Genomic DNA, 19,111 nt, shown 5'->3' with positions numbered 1-19,111 from the left:
TGGCCCAATTTTCATGAAATTTGGTCAGAACATTTGTTTCCTTGATATGAGAGTTGAGTTCGGAAATGGTTCCGGTCAGTTGAATAATATGGCTGCCGGGGGGGGGGGCAGTTTTCCATATTTGGCTATAGAGAAACCTTGTAAACACTCTTAAAGTCACAATTTTTGCCCAATCATCATGAAAGTTGGTCAAAACATTGGTTTTATTGATATCTCGGAAGAGTTTGAAAATGGTCCAGATCGGTGAAAAAACATGGCCGCCTGTGGGCGGGGCATTTTTCTTTATATGTATATAATGAAAACATGTGAACACTCTAGAAGTCACATTATTGGCCCAATTTTCATGAAATTTGGTCAGAACATCTGTTTCCTTGATATGAGAGTTGAGTTTGAAAATGGTTCCGGTCAGTTGAATAACATCGCTGCCGGAAGGGGGGGCATTTTCTTATATTTATATAGTAAAAAAAAGCTTATGAACACTCTAGAAGTCACAATTTTTGCCCAATCATCATGAAACTTGGTGAAAAGATGGTTTTTATTATATCTCACATAATTAATGCCATAATTATTGCCTTTAGATTGTCCAAATTTTCATTTTATTATACAAATCCTTGTAAACACTCTAGAGGTCACAATTGTGTTTCAGATTTTATGAATCTTGGTCATAATATTTATTTTTGTTAGCAAAGTTTGATATTTGGTAAGGGGGGTCAACTCAAAATAAAGGTCACCAGGTCAAATCTTTTAAAAACAAAATCACTCCATATGCCAGAGTTTTGGTTCAATAATGATGAAACTTGATAAGGATGTTTGTCTGGACAATATCTAGGTCAAGTCTGACGTTTTGTAAAGATTGAATGAACCTACTCCTCTCAGGTGAGCGAACTAGGGCCATCTTGGCCCTCTTGTTTTATTTGCGTTGTTTTCTTGTTTGCAGTATCCCAGACTGATCGCACTGCAGATAGTACAACAACAGCCAATCAGAATCAAGTGTCTTCCCCTTCTGACCAATCAAATCAGTCGCCAGAGAATGGCAGTGAGCAGCCTGCAGGACCTGTGTATGTATCATACTGATTGTGCAGTGTCTGCCATGTACAAATGTACTTATTATATCCTCCACAAAAAATAGGGGTTTACTGGATTAACCCTTGATCTCTTTCTGTCTGAAGATATACTTGTATGACAAGGCATTGCAATACTTTTCAAGGTACAACATGTAAACTTGCATGCATTTGTTGTTTGAGATATAAACTTCATTGTATGATATGAGCCCTGCTCTGTGAAAAGGGGGTTTAATGCATGTGTGTAAAGTGTCGTCCCAGATTAGCCTGTGCAGTAAGCACGGGCTAATCTGGGATGACACTTTCCGCTTTTATGATATTTACAGTTAAGACAGTGTTGTCCATGATGAGCCACTGAGCCAGTGCACGCTAATCAGGGATGACTTTAACTGCATAATGGTTTATTACAGACTTCCTTGAAATAATGTTTTTCTTTAAAGTCGAAAGTTTCCATGTTTTGCCTGTTGGGATCATGCATTAAACCCTGTTTTCCCAGAACAAGGCTCTGGTATATGTTATGTCAATATGTGTCTTGTTCTGATGAAATTAGGCATAATACATGTGGGTAAAGTGTCGTCCCAGATTAGCCTGTGCAGTCTGCACAGGCTAATCAGGGACGACACTTTCTGCCTAAACTTGATTTTCGGTAAGGAGGGACTTTCTTGAAACTAAAAATTCCATAAAAGAGGAAAGTGGGGTCCCTGATTAGCCTGTGCGGACTGCACAGGCTGATCTGGGACGACACTTTACACACATGAATTAAGCCCAGTTTTCTCAGAACAAGACACATATTTCCAGTCGTCCCAACATCAGTGAGCTGGCTGCGGTGCTCGTAGATATCAGTCGCCTGAACCAGCGCCTGAGACCTCAGATTGAGAGATACGCAGACATAGTGAGGAATGACGAAGAGATGTCCAGCGCAGTGAGTTGGGCTGATCTACGTTCCCTTTAGATTAAACCTATTTATTTTAGTTCGATTGCATAGAAAGCTGAAGGCTTATTTGAAATGCTCTCGAGTCCGTTTGCTGGGACTCAAACCTGTACTTGGTGTCTTTGAGGGAAATCTAAAGAACACTCCCACAGTGGGGATTGATCCAGTGACCTCCAGATTGCTAGACGGACACAATATCCACTACACCACTGCGACCTTTGGTATTGCATGTGTGTAAAGGGTAGTTCCAGGTTACCATGTGATGACTGCAAATAAAAAGCTTATCAGTGACAACACTGAACGCCCAAACTAGATTTAAGGTTTGAATGGACTTTCTCCAAATAAAAACTAGCATTTAACCAGAAATTGTTGTCCCTGATTAGCCTGTGCAGATTGCACAGACTAATCTGGGACAACACTTAACACATGCATTGAGTAAATTTTAACCCTTTCAGTGCGGGAACCGAATTCTGAAGGCCTTTGCAAACAGTTTGGATCCAGATGAGACGCCACAGAACGTGGTTTCTCATCAGGATCCAAACTGTTTGCTATTCTGATAATATTATTTGAAAAAAAATTGAAGAAAATGCTAATTTTAGAAATTCTGCTGACGATATTTTAGCAGACGACAAATTTCATAGCATGCAAAGGGTTAACAGAACCCAGCTCAAATAATTATGTGAACATCACACCAGTCATTGAATTTAGAATTTTGACAAAGCAGCAGAATATTCTGGATAATTCTGTGTTTCATGTGAGAAATGTAGAGCTTAAATCCTGAGGTTCCAGTCCCACTCTGATTGCATTAACATACAGGTGAATTGAATCATAATGAAGTGTTTTTCCTTTCTGTTTTAAGAATGGTACCAGTAGCAGTCAAATTGAGGAATTTAACATAGTTTTCAATTTGGGAACTTAAATACAGGTTGTGCAACAATTGACTAAAACAAGAAATTGAAATTAAGATACTCATATATTAGGCTTTTTTCAAGAGGTACAATGATTGTAATGCAAGGGTGTGATTTTTTCTCCTTTCCGCTGATTTCCTTCCTTTGATTATAAAACTTATTTTACAGATAGATATGATCTTTGCCGGAAATATATACAAAGAACGGAAAGCGGGGTATGGCATTTACCTCCCCTGAGATAGTTCTTAAATCACACCCCTGTAATGGCATGGACATATGTGCTGTGTCCTGGTGGAATTAGAATTATTTACCCTGATATTTGTGTTTTATCTTTAAAATGAGAGCAATTTAAGGAACTTACTACCTTTTTAAGGGAAATATAAGTCAAATATATAGGAAAATGGAAGATTGTACACATATTGTATATGGAAGTATTTATCTGATCAGCATAAATATTTGTACATCACTGTAAATTATGTTTTAGTAAAAATAATGAATTATAATAAAATGTCTTTATTTCATACCTTGTGTAAGATGATTTTTATACTTAAAGTAAATTAAACTGCCAAGTAATTCCCAGAAATACCGTTTCAGGAGCAGCAAGCCAACACCCGCATGTGTAGCCTTGTATCCGAGACCATGCACGCACTCAGCCATGCCTACCACTCTGTCAGTGACCTCATGGTTGACCTGACCCAGCCCCGCCCCCGTCAGCTCTACGTGACCCTGGCTATAGCCCAGCCCCACACTGCAGTGATACAGAGAACCATCCCTGTACAGGTAGGCTGTATGAGACATGATAGTGATGTGTGACCCTGGCTATAGCTCCGCCCCACACTGCAGTGATACAGAGAACCATCCCTGTACAGGTAGGCTGTATGAGACATGATAGTGGTGTGTGACCCTGGCTATAGCTCCGCCCCACACTACAGTGATTCAGAGAACCATCCCTGTCCAGGTAGGCTATATGAGACATGGTAGTGATGTGTGACCCTGGCTATAGCTCCGCCCCACAATACAGTGATACAGAGAACCATCCCTGTCCAGGTAGGCTATATGAGACATGATAGTGATGTGTGACCCTGGCTAAAGGCCAGCCTCACACAGCAGTGATACAGAGAACCATCCCTGTACTGGTAGGCTATATGATACATGATAGTGATGTGTGACCCTGGCTATAGCCCAGCCTCACACTGCAGTGATACAGAGAACCATTCCTGTACAGGTAGGCAGTATGAGAAATGATAGTGGTGTGTGACCCTGGCTATAGCCCAGCCTCACACTGCAGTGATACAGAGAACCATTCCTGTACAGGTAGGCAGTATGAGAAATGATAGTGATGTGTGACCCTGGCTAAAGGCCAGCCTCACACAGCAGTGATACAGAGAACCATCCCTGTACTGGTAGGCTATATGATACATGATAGTGATGTGTGACCCTGGCTATAGCCCAGCCTCACACTGCCGTGATACAGAGAACCATTCCTGTACAGGTAGGCAGTATGAGAAATGATAGTGGTGTGTGACCCTGGCTATAGCCCAGCCCCACACTGCAGTGATACAGAGAACCATCCCTGTACAGGTAGGCAGTATGAGACATGATAGTGGTGTGTGACCCTGGCTATAGCCCAGCCCCACACTGCAGTGATACAGAGAACCACCCCTGTACAGGTAGGCAGTATGAGACATGATAGTGGTGTGTCACTGGCTATGGCCCAGCCCCACTCTGCAGTGATACAGAGAACCACCCCTGTACAGGTAGGCAGTATGAGACATGATAGTGGTGTGTCCCTGGCTATGGCCCAGCCACACTCTGTGGTGATACAGAGAACCATCATTAATCTCTTTAAAGTGATACTAATACAATATTACTTTCAGGATAAAGTTAGCTCTAAATCTTCATCTTCATCCTCTGAAATACATTAATTACACACATTAGAATGACATCATTTTTAGCGAGGCTGTTTTCGGAGAAAACCCGAGCTATTGTCATAGCCAGCTTGTCGTCCACCGTCCGACGTCCGCCGTAGGCATCGTGCTAAAACCTTAACATTGGCCATAACTTTTTAGCTCACCTGAGCACAACGTGCTCATGGTGAGCTTTTGTGATCGCCTTTTGTCCGTCGTGCGTCATGCGTCATCAACATTTTGCCTTGTGAACACTCTAGAGGCCACATTTGTTGTCTGATTTTCATGAAACTTGGTTAGAACATTTGTCACATTGATACCTCGACTGAGTTTGAAACTGGGTCATGCTGGGTCAAAAACTAGGTCACTAGGTCAAAAAAAAGAAAAACCTTGTGAACACTGTAGAAGTCACATTTGATGCCCAATCTTCATGTAACTTTGTCAAAATGTTTGCCTTAATAATATGTTGGTTGAGTTCAAAAATGGTTCTGGTCCGTTGAAAAACATGGCCGCCAGGGGACTGGGCAGTATTCCTTATATGGCTATAGAGAAACCTTGTGAACACTCTAGAAGTCACAATTTTGCCCAATTATCATGAAACTTGGTCAAAACACTGGTTTCATTGATATCTCAGACGAGTTCAAAAATGGTCCAGATCGGTGAAAAAACATGGCCGGCAGGGGGCGCGGCAGTTTTCTCTCTCTATATATATAGTGAAAACATGTGAACCCTCTAGAAGTCACATTTTTGGTCCAAAGTTCATATAATTTGGTCAGAACATGTGTTTTCTGAATATGACGGTTGAGTTCGAAAATGGTTTGGATCGGTAAAAAGCATGGCTGCTTGGGGGGGGGGGGGGTCATTTTCCTTATATTTATATATTAAAGCAGCTTTTGTACACTCTAGTTAAGCATGTCAAGGGAAGGAACTGCAAAATGGCTTTTGAAAAATTATGTTGGATTGACAGAGTTGTCTCCCTTTTTAAAATATTTTTTTAAGCACAAGAAGATTAAGTGGAATTAATTATAAATGATAGTTTTACATTCTGGAAGATAGCAAACTTGTGAATATGTTTTTTATTGTTTGATGATTCTGTACAATATGGCATTCTTTTGTCAAACGATTAAAGCGAGACTATACGATGTGTTAAATTGTAATATATTGATAAATACATGTTACAATAACACAAAATAGGCAAGACATTGAAGACAAATTTCATAAAATGCAGCAAAGACAAATCAGCATCCCGAGCCGATGGAGACGAAGATATTTCGTACATATTTTCCTACAATAACCAAAGAATTCGTCTTTTTATTAGGATCGGAGTTAGTGTTTGTGTGTCGTATGAATAGACATCGCTGCAGAAATTTAAAAACAACTATTAAACTAAATTAAGATTGACATCGTACATGCATGATATACATTCTGGCAAATTCGACTTAACAGACATTTTCGATTTCAGAATTAAATATTTGGCTTATTTCGCATTTTTTGACACATGTTTTTCAACTTTTATTATACCCCCATTACCATTGGTAATGGGGGCTATATAGGAGTCACTTTGTTGGTCTGTCGTCGGTCTGTCAGTCTGTCGGTCTGTCCCGAAATTTCATCCGATCTTCACCAAACTTGGTCACAAGTTGTATCTTGATGATGTATAGGTCAAGTTTGAATATGGGTCATGCCGGGTCATAAACTAGGTCTTGGGGTCACTTAGTGTGTTTTAAACCGAAAGTTTGTCCGGACCATAACTATGTCATTTATCGTTCGATTTTTAAATAACTTGGAACATTTGTTCACCATCATGGGACGGTGCTTGTCCGGGCCATAACTTTATCATTTATTGTGAGAGTTTAAAATCATTTGGCAAATTTGTTCACCATCATGGGACGATGTGTCGCGCGAAAGAATTACGTCAATATCTCGAAGGTCAAGGTAACACTTTGAGTTCAAAGATTAAAAATGGCCATAAATGAGCTTGTCTGGGCAATAACTATGTCGTTCATTGTGAGATTTTAAAATCATTTGGCACATTTGTTCACCATCATTGGACGGTGTGTCATGCAAAATTATTACGTCAATATCTCCAAGGTCACGGTCACACTTTGAGTTCAAAGGTCAAAAATGGCCATAAATGAGCTTGTCCGGGCCATAACTATGTCGTTCATTGTGAGATTTTATAATCATTTGGCATATTTGTTCACCATCATTGGACGGTGTGTCGCGTGAAAGAATTAAGTCGACAACTTCAAGGTCAAGGTCACACTTTGAGTTTAAAGGTCAAAAATGGCCATAAATGAGCTTTTCCTGGCCATAACTATGTTGGTCATTGTGAGATTTTAAAATCATTTGGCACATTTGTTCACCATTATTGGACAGTGTGTTGCGCGACAAAATTACGTCGATATCTGCAATGTCAAGGTCACACTGTGAGTTCAATGGTCAAAAATGGCCATAAATAATCTTGTCTGGGCCATAACTATGTCATTTATTGTGAGATTTTAAAAATACCTGGTACATTTGTTCACAATCATTGGACAATGTGTCATGCGAAAGAATTATGTCGATAACTCCAAGGTCTAGGTCACACTTGGAGTTCAAAAGTAAAAAAATGGCCATAAATTTGGACGGCATGTCATGCGAAAAAATTCTAGAGTTCAAAGGTTGAAATTGCCATAAATGATAATGGCATTATAATTCTTAAAAATTGCCATAAATATGATTCTCTTGTTTTGTGAAGACAGCATGCAAAATAGTCTGTGTCAATGCGGCACCTGGGGGTATATGTCACGTCTGTGACAAAGCTCTAGTATTTCATTAACAATCACAAAAGCAAACAAACAACTACTCAATCTGTGTTGACTTTTTGTTCATTTCATCTGTTGTATCAGGCATTTTAGTGTTGTGTTTGATTGAATTATAAGCATGATACTGCTTTAATTATACCCCCATTACTGGTAATGGGGGCTATATTGGAGTCACTTTGTCGGGATAGACAGACTTTGTCGGTCAGTCTGTCTGTCCCGAAAATTTCATCCGATCTTCACCAAACTTAGTCAGAAGATGTATCTAGATGATGTCTAGGTCAAGTTTTAATATGGGTCATGCTGTGTCAAAAACTAGGTCACGGGTTCACTTAGTGCATTTTAAACAGAATGTTTGTCCGGACCATAACTATGTCATTTATCGTTAGATTTTAATATGACTTGGTACATTTGTTCAGCATCATGGGATGGTGTGTCGCGTGAAAGAAGTACTCCAATATCTCAAAGGTCAAGGTCACACTTTTGAGTTCAAGGGTAAAATGCTTGTTTAGGCCATAACTTTGTCGTTTATTGTGTGATTTAAAAATCATTTGGCACATTTGTTCACCATCATTGGACGATGTTTCGCGCGAAAGAATTACATTGACATCTCCAAGGTCAAGGTCACACTTTGAGTTCAAAGGTCAAAAATGGCCATAAATTAGCTTGTCTTGGCCATAACTATTATGTTCATTGTGAGATTTTAAAATCATTTGGTACATTTGTTCACCATCATTGGACGGTGTGTTGTGCGAAAGAATTACATCAATATCACAAAGGTCAAGGTCACACTTTGAGTTCAAAGGTCAAAAAAGGCCATAAATGAGCTTGTCCATGCCATAACTGTGTTGTTCATTGTGAGATTTTAAAATCATTTTGCACATTTGTTCACCATCATTGGACGGTGTGTCGCACGAAAGAATTACATCGATATCTCCTAGGTAAAGGTCACACTTTGAGTCCAAAGGTCAAAAATGGCTATAAATGAGCTTGTCTGGGCCATAACTATTTAGTTGATTGTGAGATTTTAAAATCATTTGGCACATTTGTTCGGTGGACGGTGTGTCGCACGAAAGAATTACGTTGATATCTCCAAGGTCAAGGCCACACTTCCAAGGTAAATAATGGCCATCATTTATTGTGAGAGTTTAAAATCATTTGGCAAATTTGTTCACCATCATGGGACGATGTGTCGCGCGAAAGAATTACGTCAGTATCTCGAAGGTCAAGGTAACACTTTGAGTTCAAAGATTAAAAATGGCCATACATGAGCTTGTCTGGGAAATAATTATGTTGTTCATTGTGAGATTTTAAAATCATTTGGCACATTTGATCTCCATCATTGGACGGTGTGTGGCGCGAAAGAATTACGTCTATATCTCCAAGGTCAAGGTAAAAAATGGCCATAAATGAGCTTGTCTGGGCCATAACTAAGTCGTTCATTGTGAGATTTTAAAATAATTTGTTCCTTATCATTGGACGATGTGTCACACGAAAGAATTAAGCCGATATCTCCCAGGTCAAGGTCACACTTTGAGTTCAAAGGTAAAAAATGGCCATAAAAAATCTTGTCCGGGCAATAACTATGTCATTTATTGTGAGATTTTAAAATGACTGTACATTAATTTTGTTCACAGTCATTGGATGGTGTGTCATGCGAAAGAATTCAAGAGTTTGAAGGTCAAAATGGCCATAAATGATAATGGCATAATAATTCTTAAAAATCGCCATAAACTAGCTTCTCTTGTGTTGTGAAGACAGAATGCAAAATAGTCTGTGTCAATGCAGCATGTGGGGGTATACATCACGTTTGTGACAAAGCTCTAGTTTAAAATTATATTGAAATGTATTACCTTGTTAACATTCTAGAGGTCATATTTATTTTCCGATCATCATGAAACTTGGTCTGAAGATTTGTCCCAATGATATCTTGGATGAGTTCGAAAATGGTTTTTGTTGCTTTCAAAACATGGCCACCAGGGGCGGGGCATTTTTTCTTATACAGTAGATTACACTTAATTGAATATTTGATAATCAAATAATTCGGTTAATTGAATCGAAATTGAAAACACCAAACCATTTGCATCTCTTCCCGTTGTAAAAACTCCACATATTCTGATAGGAAATATGGCGTATTTCGGTTAATTGAATAGCCAATTTTCTATTGCACACTATAATCCACACTTTAATTCAGCAAAGAATGTCATAAATATCCAAGGATACGCATCGTATCGACGATTTTGACAGACACGCTCAATTGACTGCCTTTGTTTTCATTTCACACCATGCATGTATGCAGCGTCTGTCAAGCGTCACGTGACTAACAGGTGTAGTATGCGAGCAAGTACAATGCAAACACTGGAGTCTCTGGTGTGCAGTCAGGTGCGAACTTTCGAATGCAAACTGTCGAGTAACACACTTCAAGTAACAGTTTGTTGTCGCTTAGAAACAATTAAAGAGTGTGTTGCTGATTAGAAACAAACTGTTGACGTGTCTCTCTCGACAGTTTGCAAATAGGTGATGGAATGTTACACTATATTCTTAGTTTGTGATATAAACCTACACAACTGCGTCACAGTAAATCCTATCTAAACATGATGTTAAACAATCAAAAACGCGCACATTTTTCAAAGCATCGCAGTCTTAACACTGCTGATCATGTTTTAACAATAACCAAAATAAAATCCAGCATTGACCAGATTTTCCGGTAAGTCAGTACACAGTACATTATCTGTTTCAATACTAAACTACTGAAAGAACGTAACGTCCAAGATACAGCATTCGCCTCTCTACAAAGTTTTCCTTCAACAGTGTATATACACCCAGGCTAATTTTCGCGTGCTTTTTACCAGAACAATACATGAGCAATAGATGTTGCTAGCGTAAGCCTTGGGTAAGCAATAAAATGAATATGGGAAAAATTATTACACGCACCGTATGGCATGACATTGTACATTGCCGCATAGTTTTCGCTAGTTTTTTGTTTGGGGCAAAGGAAATAAATGTGGACGTTTTATTTAAAGCTAGAAAGTGTGTTTTGGATTACAATTAATTATACAGTTAATATTCTCATTTTGGAATTCAACAAAACATTTATATTATATTTATAATGGATTCAATATTTAATTCCAATATTAACTTACGTGTCAAAACGATGTTTTGATTATGCATGTAAAGCACAATTTCCAGGAGTACACCCGGTTAGTGATAACATTTGAAATATAACTGATTCCGTATAATTAAATACTACAGATAATTGAATATTCGGACGTGACAAATGGGCTATTCAATTAAGCGAAATCTACTGTATGGTTATATATGGCTTTAGTAAAACCTTATTAACACTCTAGAGGCCACATTTATTGTCCAATCTTTATGAAATATGGTCAGAAGATTGGTCTCAATGATATCTGGATAAGTTAGAAAATAATTATGTTTGCTTGAAAAAAATGGCTTCCAAGGGGCGGGGCATTTTTCCTTATATGGCTATAGTAAAATCTTGTTAACACTCTAGAGGCCACATTTAATGTCCGATCTTCATGAAACTTGGTCAGAAGAAGCATCCCGATAATATCTTGGATGAGTTAAAAAATGATGCCGGTTGGTTGAAAAACATGGTTGCCAGGGGCGGGGCATTTTTCCTAATATGGCTATAGTAAAACCTTGTTAACACTCTAGAGGCCACATTTATTTTCCGATCTTCGTGAAACTTGGTCAGAAGATTTGTCCCAATAATATCTTGTTATCTCAGGTGAGCGACTTTGGGCCTTTCAGGCCATCGTGTTAAATATTGAAGATAGCACCTTGATATCTTACATACATGTGTATCTCATGGAGCTGCACATTTTGAGTGGTAAAATTTCAAGGTGAACATCATCCTTCAAGGTCTAGGGTTGAAAAAACAAAGTCAAGGGAAGTAATAAGCTTTAAATGGACATAGTTATCTGACCTGCCCACGTATTTATTTTTGTTAAATAAATCAAAGCGGCGCAGTAGGCGGCATTGTATTTCTGACAAACACATTGTGGTAAAAGGTCAAGGTCATCCTTTACGGTCTATGGTAAAAAATACAGATTTAAGGGAAGTAATAAGCTTTAAAAAGGGAGAAAATTGTTCAATATTGAACATAGCCACTTTATATATTTGGCATGCATGTGTATCTCATAGAGTTGCACATTTTGAGTGGTGAATCTACAGTCACGGTAGTGGCTTTTAATTATTTGCTACTAAAAATAGAGATTTGTTACAAACAATTATTTTCAAGGGAAGTAATTTATATAATTATAAATCTCATATTATATATTTCCTTACCAAGAATTGAAGTTCTTTTCACAGTTACTGTACAGATTTATTATTTTGATTATTTATAACCCAAATAATTGATTTGTCAAAGTTTTTTTTTAATGATTTAATTATAATTTCTTTGATGTTCATTACATACCTGTGGACTTATGTCCAAAGATACATGATCAAATCTGGCTATGATCTCTTTTAAACCAAACCGGCCTTGGTTGTCAGTGATGTCCCCCCCCCCCACCCCCCCGGTTGGATTGGACAAAATTCAAGGGAAGTAATAACCTTTAAAGGGAGATGATTTCTATAGCAGCCAAATGATAAATAGAAATTTTATTTAAATGCGTCGCAGTAGGGGGCATTGTGTTTCTGACAAACACATCTCTTGTTGGGTCACTAGGTCAAAGGTCTGTCTGTTGGTTGGTTGGTTTGTGTGTTTGTTTGCTGTCCTCTGACAGCTCTTGTTTAAGATAATGTAATAAATGACCACACCCCCACACTATACACCCCTCTCCACTCCACCCCTCCCTCCTTTGTGTTTGAAATTGAGATAGGTCCCTACACCTTTAAAAAGAAAAATAGATGAGCGGTCTGCACCCGCAAGGTGGTGCTCTTGTTTTATCTTGGTACCTTTTTATGTTATTTTGTGATGTATAGGGTGTTGTCTTTAGTTTGTCTTGATCAGTTGGAACATCTGCTGGCTTGCATACATGTCAAGTGTTCTGCACATAGAACATAATAATATATTCAATTATGCATTCACATTAGTTATGTTCTTAGCTCTTTTATACATTTATTTTGTGGGCTTAGATGTCGTATGGAGCATCGCTATGGTAAAACTGTGCTTAATGCATGTGCCTAAAGTGTCATCCAATATTAGCCTGTGCAGATCACACAGGCTAATCAGGGATGACACAATCCACTTAAACTGAATTTGGGAACAGCAGAGACTTTTATAAACCAAATGCTTCATTAAAGGAGAAAGTGTTGTCCCTAATTATGCTATGCGGACTGCACAGGTTTATCTGTGATGACAATTACCGCACATGCATTTAGCCCTGTTTTCCCATTGCAAGACTACTCCAATAAGCCATAGGTATTGATTATGTTGTTAGCTTTTGTACACATCAATGTTTTGGCTTTATATGTGTCTTGTTCTGAGCAAACTGGGCTTAATTCATGTGCGTAAAGTGTCGTCCCAGATTAGCCTGCAGTCCACACAGGTTAATCAGGGACGACACTTCCCGCTTTAATGGTATTTTTAGTTTGGAGGAAGTCCCTTCTTACCGAAAATCAAGTTTAAGCGGAAAGTGGCGTCCCTGATTAGCCTGGGCTGACTGCACAGGCTAATCTGGGACGACACTTTATGCACATGAATTAAGCCCAGTTTTATCAGAACAAGACACATATGTTGTATGGATTCTGGCATTTGGTCTACCAAGCTTAATGCATTTGCCTAAAACGTCATCACAGATAAGCCTGTGCAGTCATCTTAGGCGAATCATAGACAACACTTTCTTCCTAAACTGGCTTTGGGTTAAGCAGCGACTTCATAAACCAAAAATTCCATAAACGCAGAAATTATTTTCCCTTACTAACCTGTGCCGAATGCACAGGCTAATCTAAGATGGCGCTTTACAACCATGCATTATAGCCTGATTTTGCAGAAAGTGGCTGGTATGTATAGTATGTTTTCTGAAGACCGAGGTATGTCTGGTTGTATGTATGCTGTAGACAGGGCTATGAATGTTGTAGGCTCAGATACAGATTGGGGGCAGTCCTAGACTGATTCGCCGCCAATTTGCACCGCCACGGCTACCAAGAGCTGCCACAGACACTAGCAGCTCTACTACGCCTGTAAGAACGGCATTGCATGGCTGACAGATTTTGACAAACTATTGATGACTGATAACCGCTCAGAGGGGCATTTTGACACGTTTGTAGTCCCTTAGAAAATAAAATTAAATAAAAGACCTTTTTTTTATAGATTGAGATTTTAAAGGCTTCATTTGGTATCCTAAGAAACTGATAAGCAGCAACAGCATTAAACCAGAACAGTTTGAAGGTTACTCCTAGGCTGTTCTGGTTTTATGCTGGTTGCAAAAGCCACTTTCACTTTACTTCTGAGCGGGAAAGGGTTAAACTATTGTATGTGAAATAAAAATGTGCCAAGCTCTGTGAAAAAAGGGTTTAATGCATGTAAGTAAAGCGTCGTCTCAGATTAGCCTGTGCAGTTTGCACAGACTTATCAGGGACGCCACTTTCCGCTTTTATCGAATGTTTTCATTTAAAGGAAGAATGTTCCTAACGGAAATCCAGTTAAGGCTTAAAGTGTCCATGATTAGCCTGTGCAGACTTCACAGGCTAATCTGAGATGACACTTAACACACATGCATTTTACCTTTTTAAAAAGCGAGGCTCAAATGTTTAACAAATACATTAGTTTCAAACTAAAACTGGGAGGCTATGGCTGTCTGATGTGTCTGATAATGAACAGACTTACTGTAAAGACAAGTCTGGTGTATAACATGAACTCTGTCAGCTCAGCAAGCCATGCTGTGTTCACTAGACCTGTTGGTATCATAGTGGCTAAAATTGAAACCCTTTAAGCGCTGGAACCGAATTTTAAAGGCCTTTGCAAACTGTTTGGATCCAGATGAGACGCCACAAAATGTGGCGTCTCATCAGGATCCAAACTGTTTGCTATTCTGATAGTATTCTTTGAAAATAAAATCGAAGAAAATGCTAATTTTAGAAATTCAGCAGACAACATTTTAGCACATAAAAAAATTCCCAGCATGCAAAGGGTTAATACGTGATTCTTTCTGTGTGCTCACTCAGATCTCTTTTCAGACAAAGTCAAACAGGTAACTTCTTAATACATAATCATTAGATTAGTTTTATTTTTAATATCAGATTCGTAAAGTGCATACATCGGGGTTATATATTCTGTTTCTTTTATGTAATTTTACTATCATTGTTTCATAGCATAGTAACAAAATTAAGTTACCGGTTTATACGCTTACTTTGAGACTTAATTGAGACATCTTCAGGGCTCAACAGTAACGGTTGTCCTAATGCCCCTGGCAAGTAAAAGTTGGGTCTGGGCAAGTTATTTTATAATCTAGTTGTCCGCCCGGGCAAGTGCAAAAAAGAACAAAGTGCATTTAATTTAGACTTTAATTGCTGTAATCATTTTGTTAAATATGCAAAAATAAAAAAGGTATCGTGGTGTATCATTTTGATCTTTATTTAAAAATACGAGGTTTACAGTTAATGTGATATTTCATGTCTGGGCAAGTGGTTTTACGTTCAGGGCAAGAAGATTTTTCAAGTACTTGCCCGGCAGGGCAAGTTGGTTTTTAGGTTAATGTTGAGCCCTGCATCTTTCGTTGTTTTGTGTTCACAAACTTGCCTAATAACTGTCTAAGACATTAGTATTGGCAGTTATATTTGTGTTGTTCAAAACTTGTTTTTATTTCCATTTATGCAGTATTATCAAGCTTTTCTGTTTCTTTGTTATGTAGAATTTTAGTATCATCATAATCCAGTTTTTGTGTTTCTTTGTAAATTGAACATTTAACATGCTATTTGCACTCTGTAAAAAGGGGCTTAATGTGTGTGCGCCAAGTGTTGTCCCTGATTAGCCTGTGCAAACCACACCGCACTTGCTAATCAGGCACTGATTGCACAGGTTAATCTAGGGTAAGACAACACTCACATGCATTAAACCCAGTTTTCTTAGATTGCAGCTCATTTGCAATCAAACGCATTCATTTTCCACAGATATCAGTGGCTGGTACTGGTACCCAAACACAGACTGCAACCACAGCCAGCACAGGAACCAGCACGGTTCCTCCATTCAGCACTGCAGGGACCGGGACCCAGACCTCCCCAGCTGCTGGGAGCCAGCAGTCCACTACCAGTACCCAGCCTGCTGGAGGCAGCAGTGACAATGACTTTAGACGTATCCAAGAGCAGATGTCAGCCGGGATACAGTCCCTGCTGGGAGGGCAGGTATGCAGCTGCAGGAGCTAAAAGGCTCAGCCAGTGGACATGTGAATTTAAAATAAGATTGAGTGCAACATGTACACATTATTTTCCGAAAACTGGGCAAAGATGAAAGTGAATTTTTATATTTACTAAAATATTGTCAACCAACTACAACAAAATGAAACATGTCTAGATAAACTTGTAAAAGCTGTCAAGGTTTCAAAAGATTGATATCACTTAAATATGAAACATGGATAAATTTCTTACAAACCTATTTTTTTTTAATAGTTTTTGGGAATTTTATTTCCAGTTTTGGTGGGAAATGTCCTCCCTGATTAGCCTGTAAAGACTGCAAAGGCTAATCTGGGACTACACTTTGTGCACATGTGCTAGGCCCCTTTATTTGGGACTACACTTTGTGCACATGTGCTAGGCCCCTTTATCTGGGACTACACTTTGTGCACATGTGCACATGTCCCACCTGGGACTACACTTTGTGCACATGTGCACATGTCCCACCTGGGACTACACTTTGTGCACATGTCCCACCTGGGACTACACTTTGTGCACATGTCCCACCTGGGACTACACTTTGTGCACATGTCCCACCTGGGACTACACTTTGTGCACATGTCCCACCTGGGACTACACTTTGTGCACATGTCCCACCTGGGACTACACTTTGTGCACATGTCCCACCTGGGACTACACTTTGTGCACATGTCCCACCTGGGACTACACTTTGTGCACATGTGCTAGGCCCCTTTATCCACAACGAAGCACATATGTCTAACCAGAGTGATATTAATTAAAATATTGAAATTAAATCATATAGTTTGTTCTTTAAAATGAAGCCTGTTGTAATTTGGGCCATGAACAATAACATACTGCACTATCCTATTGTTTATACTTAATGTTGAGCCAATTGTTTTACAGGGCCCAGTACAGGGTAACGGTACCCCGGACAACCCGTTTGTTTTTGTGGAGATGGGACCGGACAGTATGACTGTCAACAGCATCTCGGCTGAAGTCGTGTCGTCTGATGATCTGGATGACATGCCCTCCAACATGGGTAAGTCAAATCCTCCACTGGCTCATAATATAGCTTGAAGTTAACAGGAATGTGTGTTCTCAAAAATGTGTGGGAGGCTTATTTCAGGGTCCAGTACAAAAATAAATCACTTTTTATGCCCCCGGTAGGATGGCATATAGCAGTTGAACTGTCAGTCTGTGCGTCTGTCCGAAAACTTTAACATTGGCCATAACTTTTGCAATATTGAAGATTGCAACTTGATTTTTTGCATGCATGTTTATCTCATGGAGCTGCACATTTTGAGTGGTGAAAGGTCAAGGTCATCCTTCAAGGTCAAAGGTCAAATATATGGCTTCAAAGTGGCGCAGTAGGGAACATTGTGTTTCTGACAAACACATCTCTTGTTTCTATCGTTAAAAATGAATAACTTTGCCTGTTTTATGCAGAACCCTGTCCAATAAGATGGTAATATGTCCTATTGTTTATGTGGATGACAAGCCTCCAACATGGGTACATGAAATCCTATACTGTAACACTACAGACCTTAAAATTAACAGAAGTTCATAGTCTCAAAATTGTGTGGCAGGCTTTTATATCAACTCAGAAAATGTAAAACTTTTAAAAAAACAACGAACTTATGCCTGTACATAATGGGGTTTAAGACCATATGCACTTTGGCATAGGCAGTATTTTTAATATTTTTCATTATTTTCAAAGAATCTGATTTTTTCTAATTTAACTAATATGTGAGTGGGTCAGTCTAATGACAAGCCCTTCACATGTCAAAAGCCTTCTGCCTGTATTCTTTAAACTTCTAAGTAATTTTTAGCTCGGCTGTTTTACAGAGAAAACCCAAGGTATTGTCAAAGCCAGCTCATCGTCCGCCGTCAGCCGTCCGCTGAAGGCGTCGTGCTAAAACCTTAACATTGGCTCTAAAATCAAAGTGCTTCCACCTACAACTTTGAAACTTAATATGTAGATGCATCTTGATGAGTTCTACACGCCACACCCATTTTTGGGTCACTAGGTCAAAGGTCAAGGTCACTGTGACCTCTTATATAAAACTTTAACATAGGCTCTAAAATCAAAGTGTTGCCACCTACAACTTTGAAACTTCATGAGTTCTACACGCCACACCCATTTTTGCGTCACTAGGTCAAAGGTCAAGGTCACTGTGACCTCTAATATAAAACTTAACATAGGCTGTAAAATCAAAGTGATTCCACCTACAACTTTGAAACTTCATATGTAGATCCACATTTATGATTTCTACACGTCACACCCTTTTTTGGGTCACTAGGTCAAAGGTCAAGGTCACTGGGACCTCTAATATAAAACTTTAACATAAACCTTAACATTTGCTCTGAAATCAAAGAGCTTCCACCTACAACTTTGAAACTTCAAATGTACATGTACCTTGATGAGTTCTACAGGCCACACCCATTTTTGGGTCACTAGGTCAAAGGTCAAGGTCACTGTGACCTCTAATATAAAACTTCTACATAGGCTCTAAAATCAAAGTGCTTCCACCTACACGTTTGAAACTTCATATGTAGATGAACCATGATGAGTTCTACACGCCACACCCAATTTTGGGTCACTAGGTCAAAGATCAAGGTCACTGTGACCTCTAAAAAAAAAAAATCTGACAAGCTTTCGCAGCCGAGCGTTGGCACCCGTTATGCGGTGCTCTTGTTTTAGTATTCTAATTGCTTTAAGTTATCTAATCCCATTAGGCTGTGGCTGGGCTTTTTCATTTTTTATATTTATTTTTAACTTAAATTATAGTAAAAGAATCAAAAACATACTTTTGAATAATGTATCCCACTCTCTAATACAAAATATTGAACCTTAAAAGGATAGAATATTTGAATGTTCTGTTTGGTTTAACTACATTTGGGGAAATCGCCTTTGGTACAAGTTCCATTGGGAACCAGTTTTTTTACAAAAATAAAATTGAGATTTTGTTAACGTTGCAAACGCAATATTCAACTCCTTAAACAACTTTCAAATCCATTCTTTCTCTCTTATTTAGTAGATTTAAGTGGTAAATTGCTTGAATGTGATAGTCATGAAATGAATATAAATAATTAAATATAATTCCAAGAACCAAAAGTGTTTTCCATTCAAATGAAAAATAATGATCAAACCCTGCTGTCAATCATGTGAGAACAAATAATG

At 38.7% G+C, this 19,111-nt stretch overlaps 1 protein-coding gene across 1 annotated transcript in view; it reads left to right on the top strand.

The window, feature by feature from the left end:
* The first annotated feature begins 395 nt into the window (after positions 1 to 395).
* Positions 396 to 19,111, top strand: part of LOC127839576 (large proline-rich protein BAG6-like) — a 60,618-nt gene continuing 41,902 nt past the window's right edge. The window contains exons 1-7 of the mRNA XM_052367966.1: positions 396 to 408; positions 938 to 1,058; positions 1,860 to 1,983; positions 3,495 to 3,680; positions 13,660 to 13,761; positions 15,691 to 15,921; positions 16,834 to 16,969. Of these exons, the coding sequence (XP_052223926.1) occupies positions 396 to 408; positions 938 to 1,058; positions 1,860 to 1,983; positions 3,495 to 3,680; positions 13,660 to 13,761; positions 15,691 to 15,921; positions 16,834 to 16,969 (913 nt within the window). The remainder of the gene's footprint in view (positions 409 to 937; positions 1,059 to 1,859; positions 1,984 to 3,494; positions 3,681 to 13,659; positions 13,762 to 15,690; positions 15,922 to 16,833; positions 16,970 to 19,111) is intronic.

The sequence above is a fragment of the Dreissena polymorpha genome, chromosome 7, assembly GCF_020536995.1.
Source record: "Dreissena polymorpha isolate Duluth1 chromosome 7, UMN_Dpol_1.0, whole genome shotgun sequence".
NCBI lineage: Eukaryota > Metazoa > Mollusca > Bivalvia > Myida > Dreissenidae > Dreissena > Dreissena polymorpha.
The sequence above is the reverse complement of the archived record's forward strand: the minus strand, read 5'-3'. Positions and strand labels throughout refer to the sequence as shown.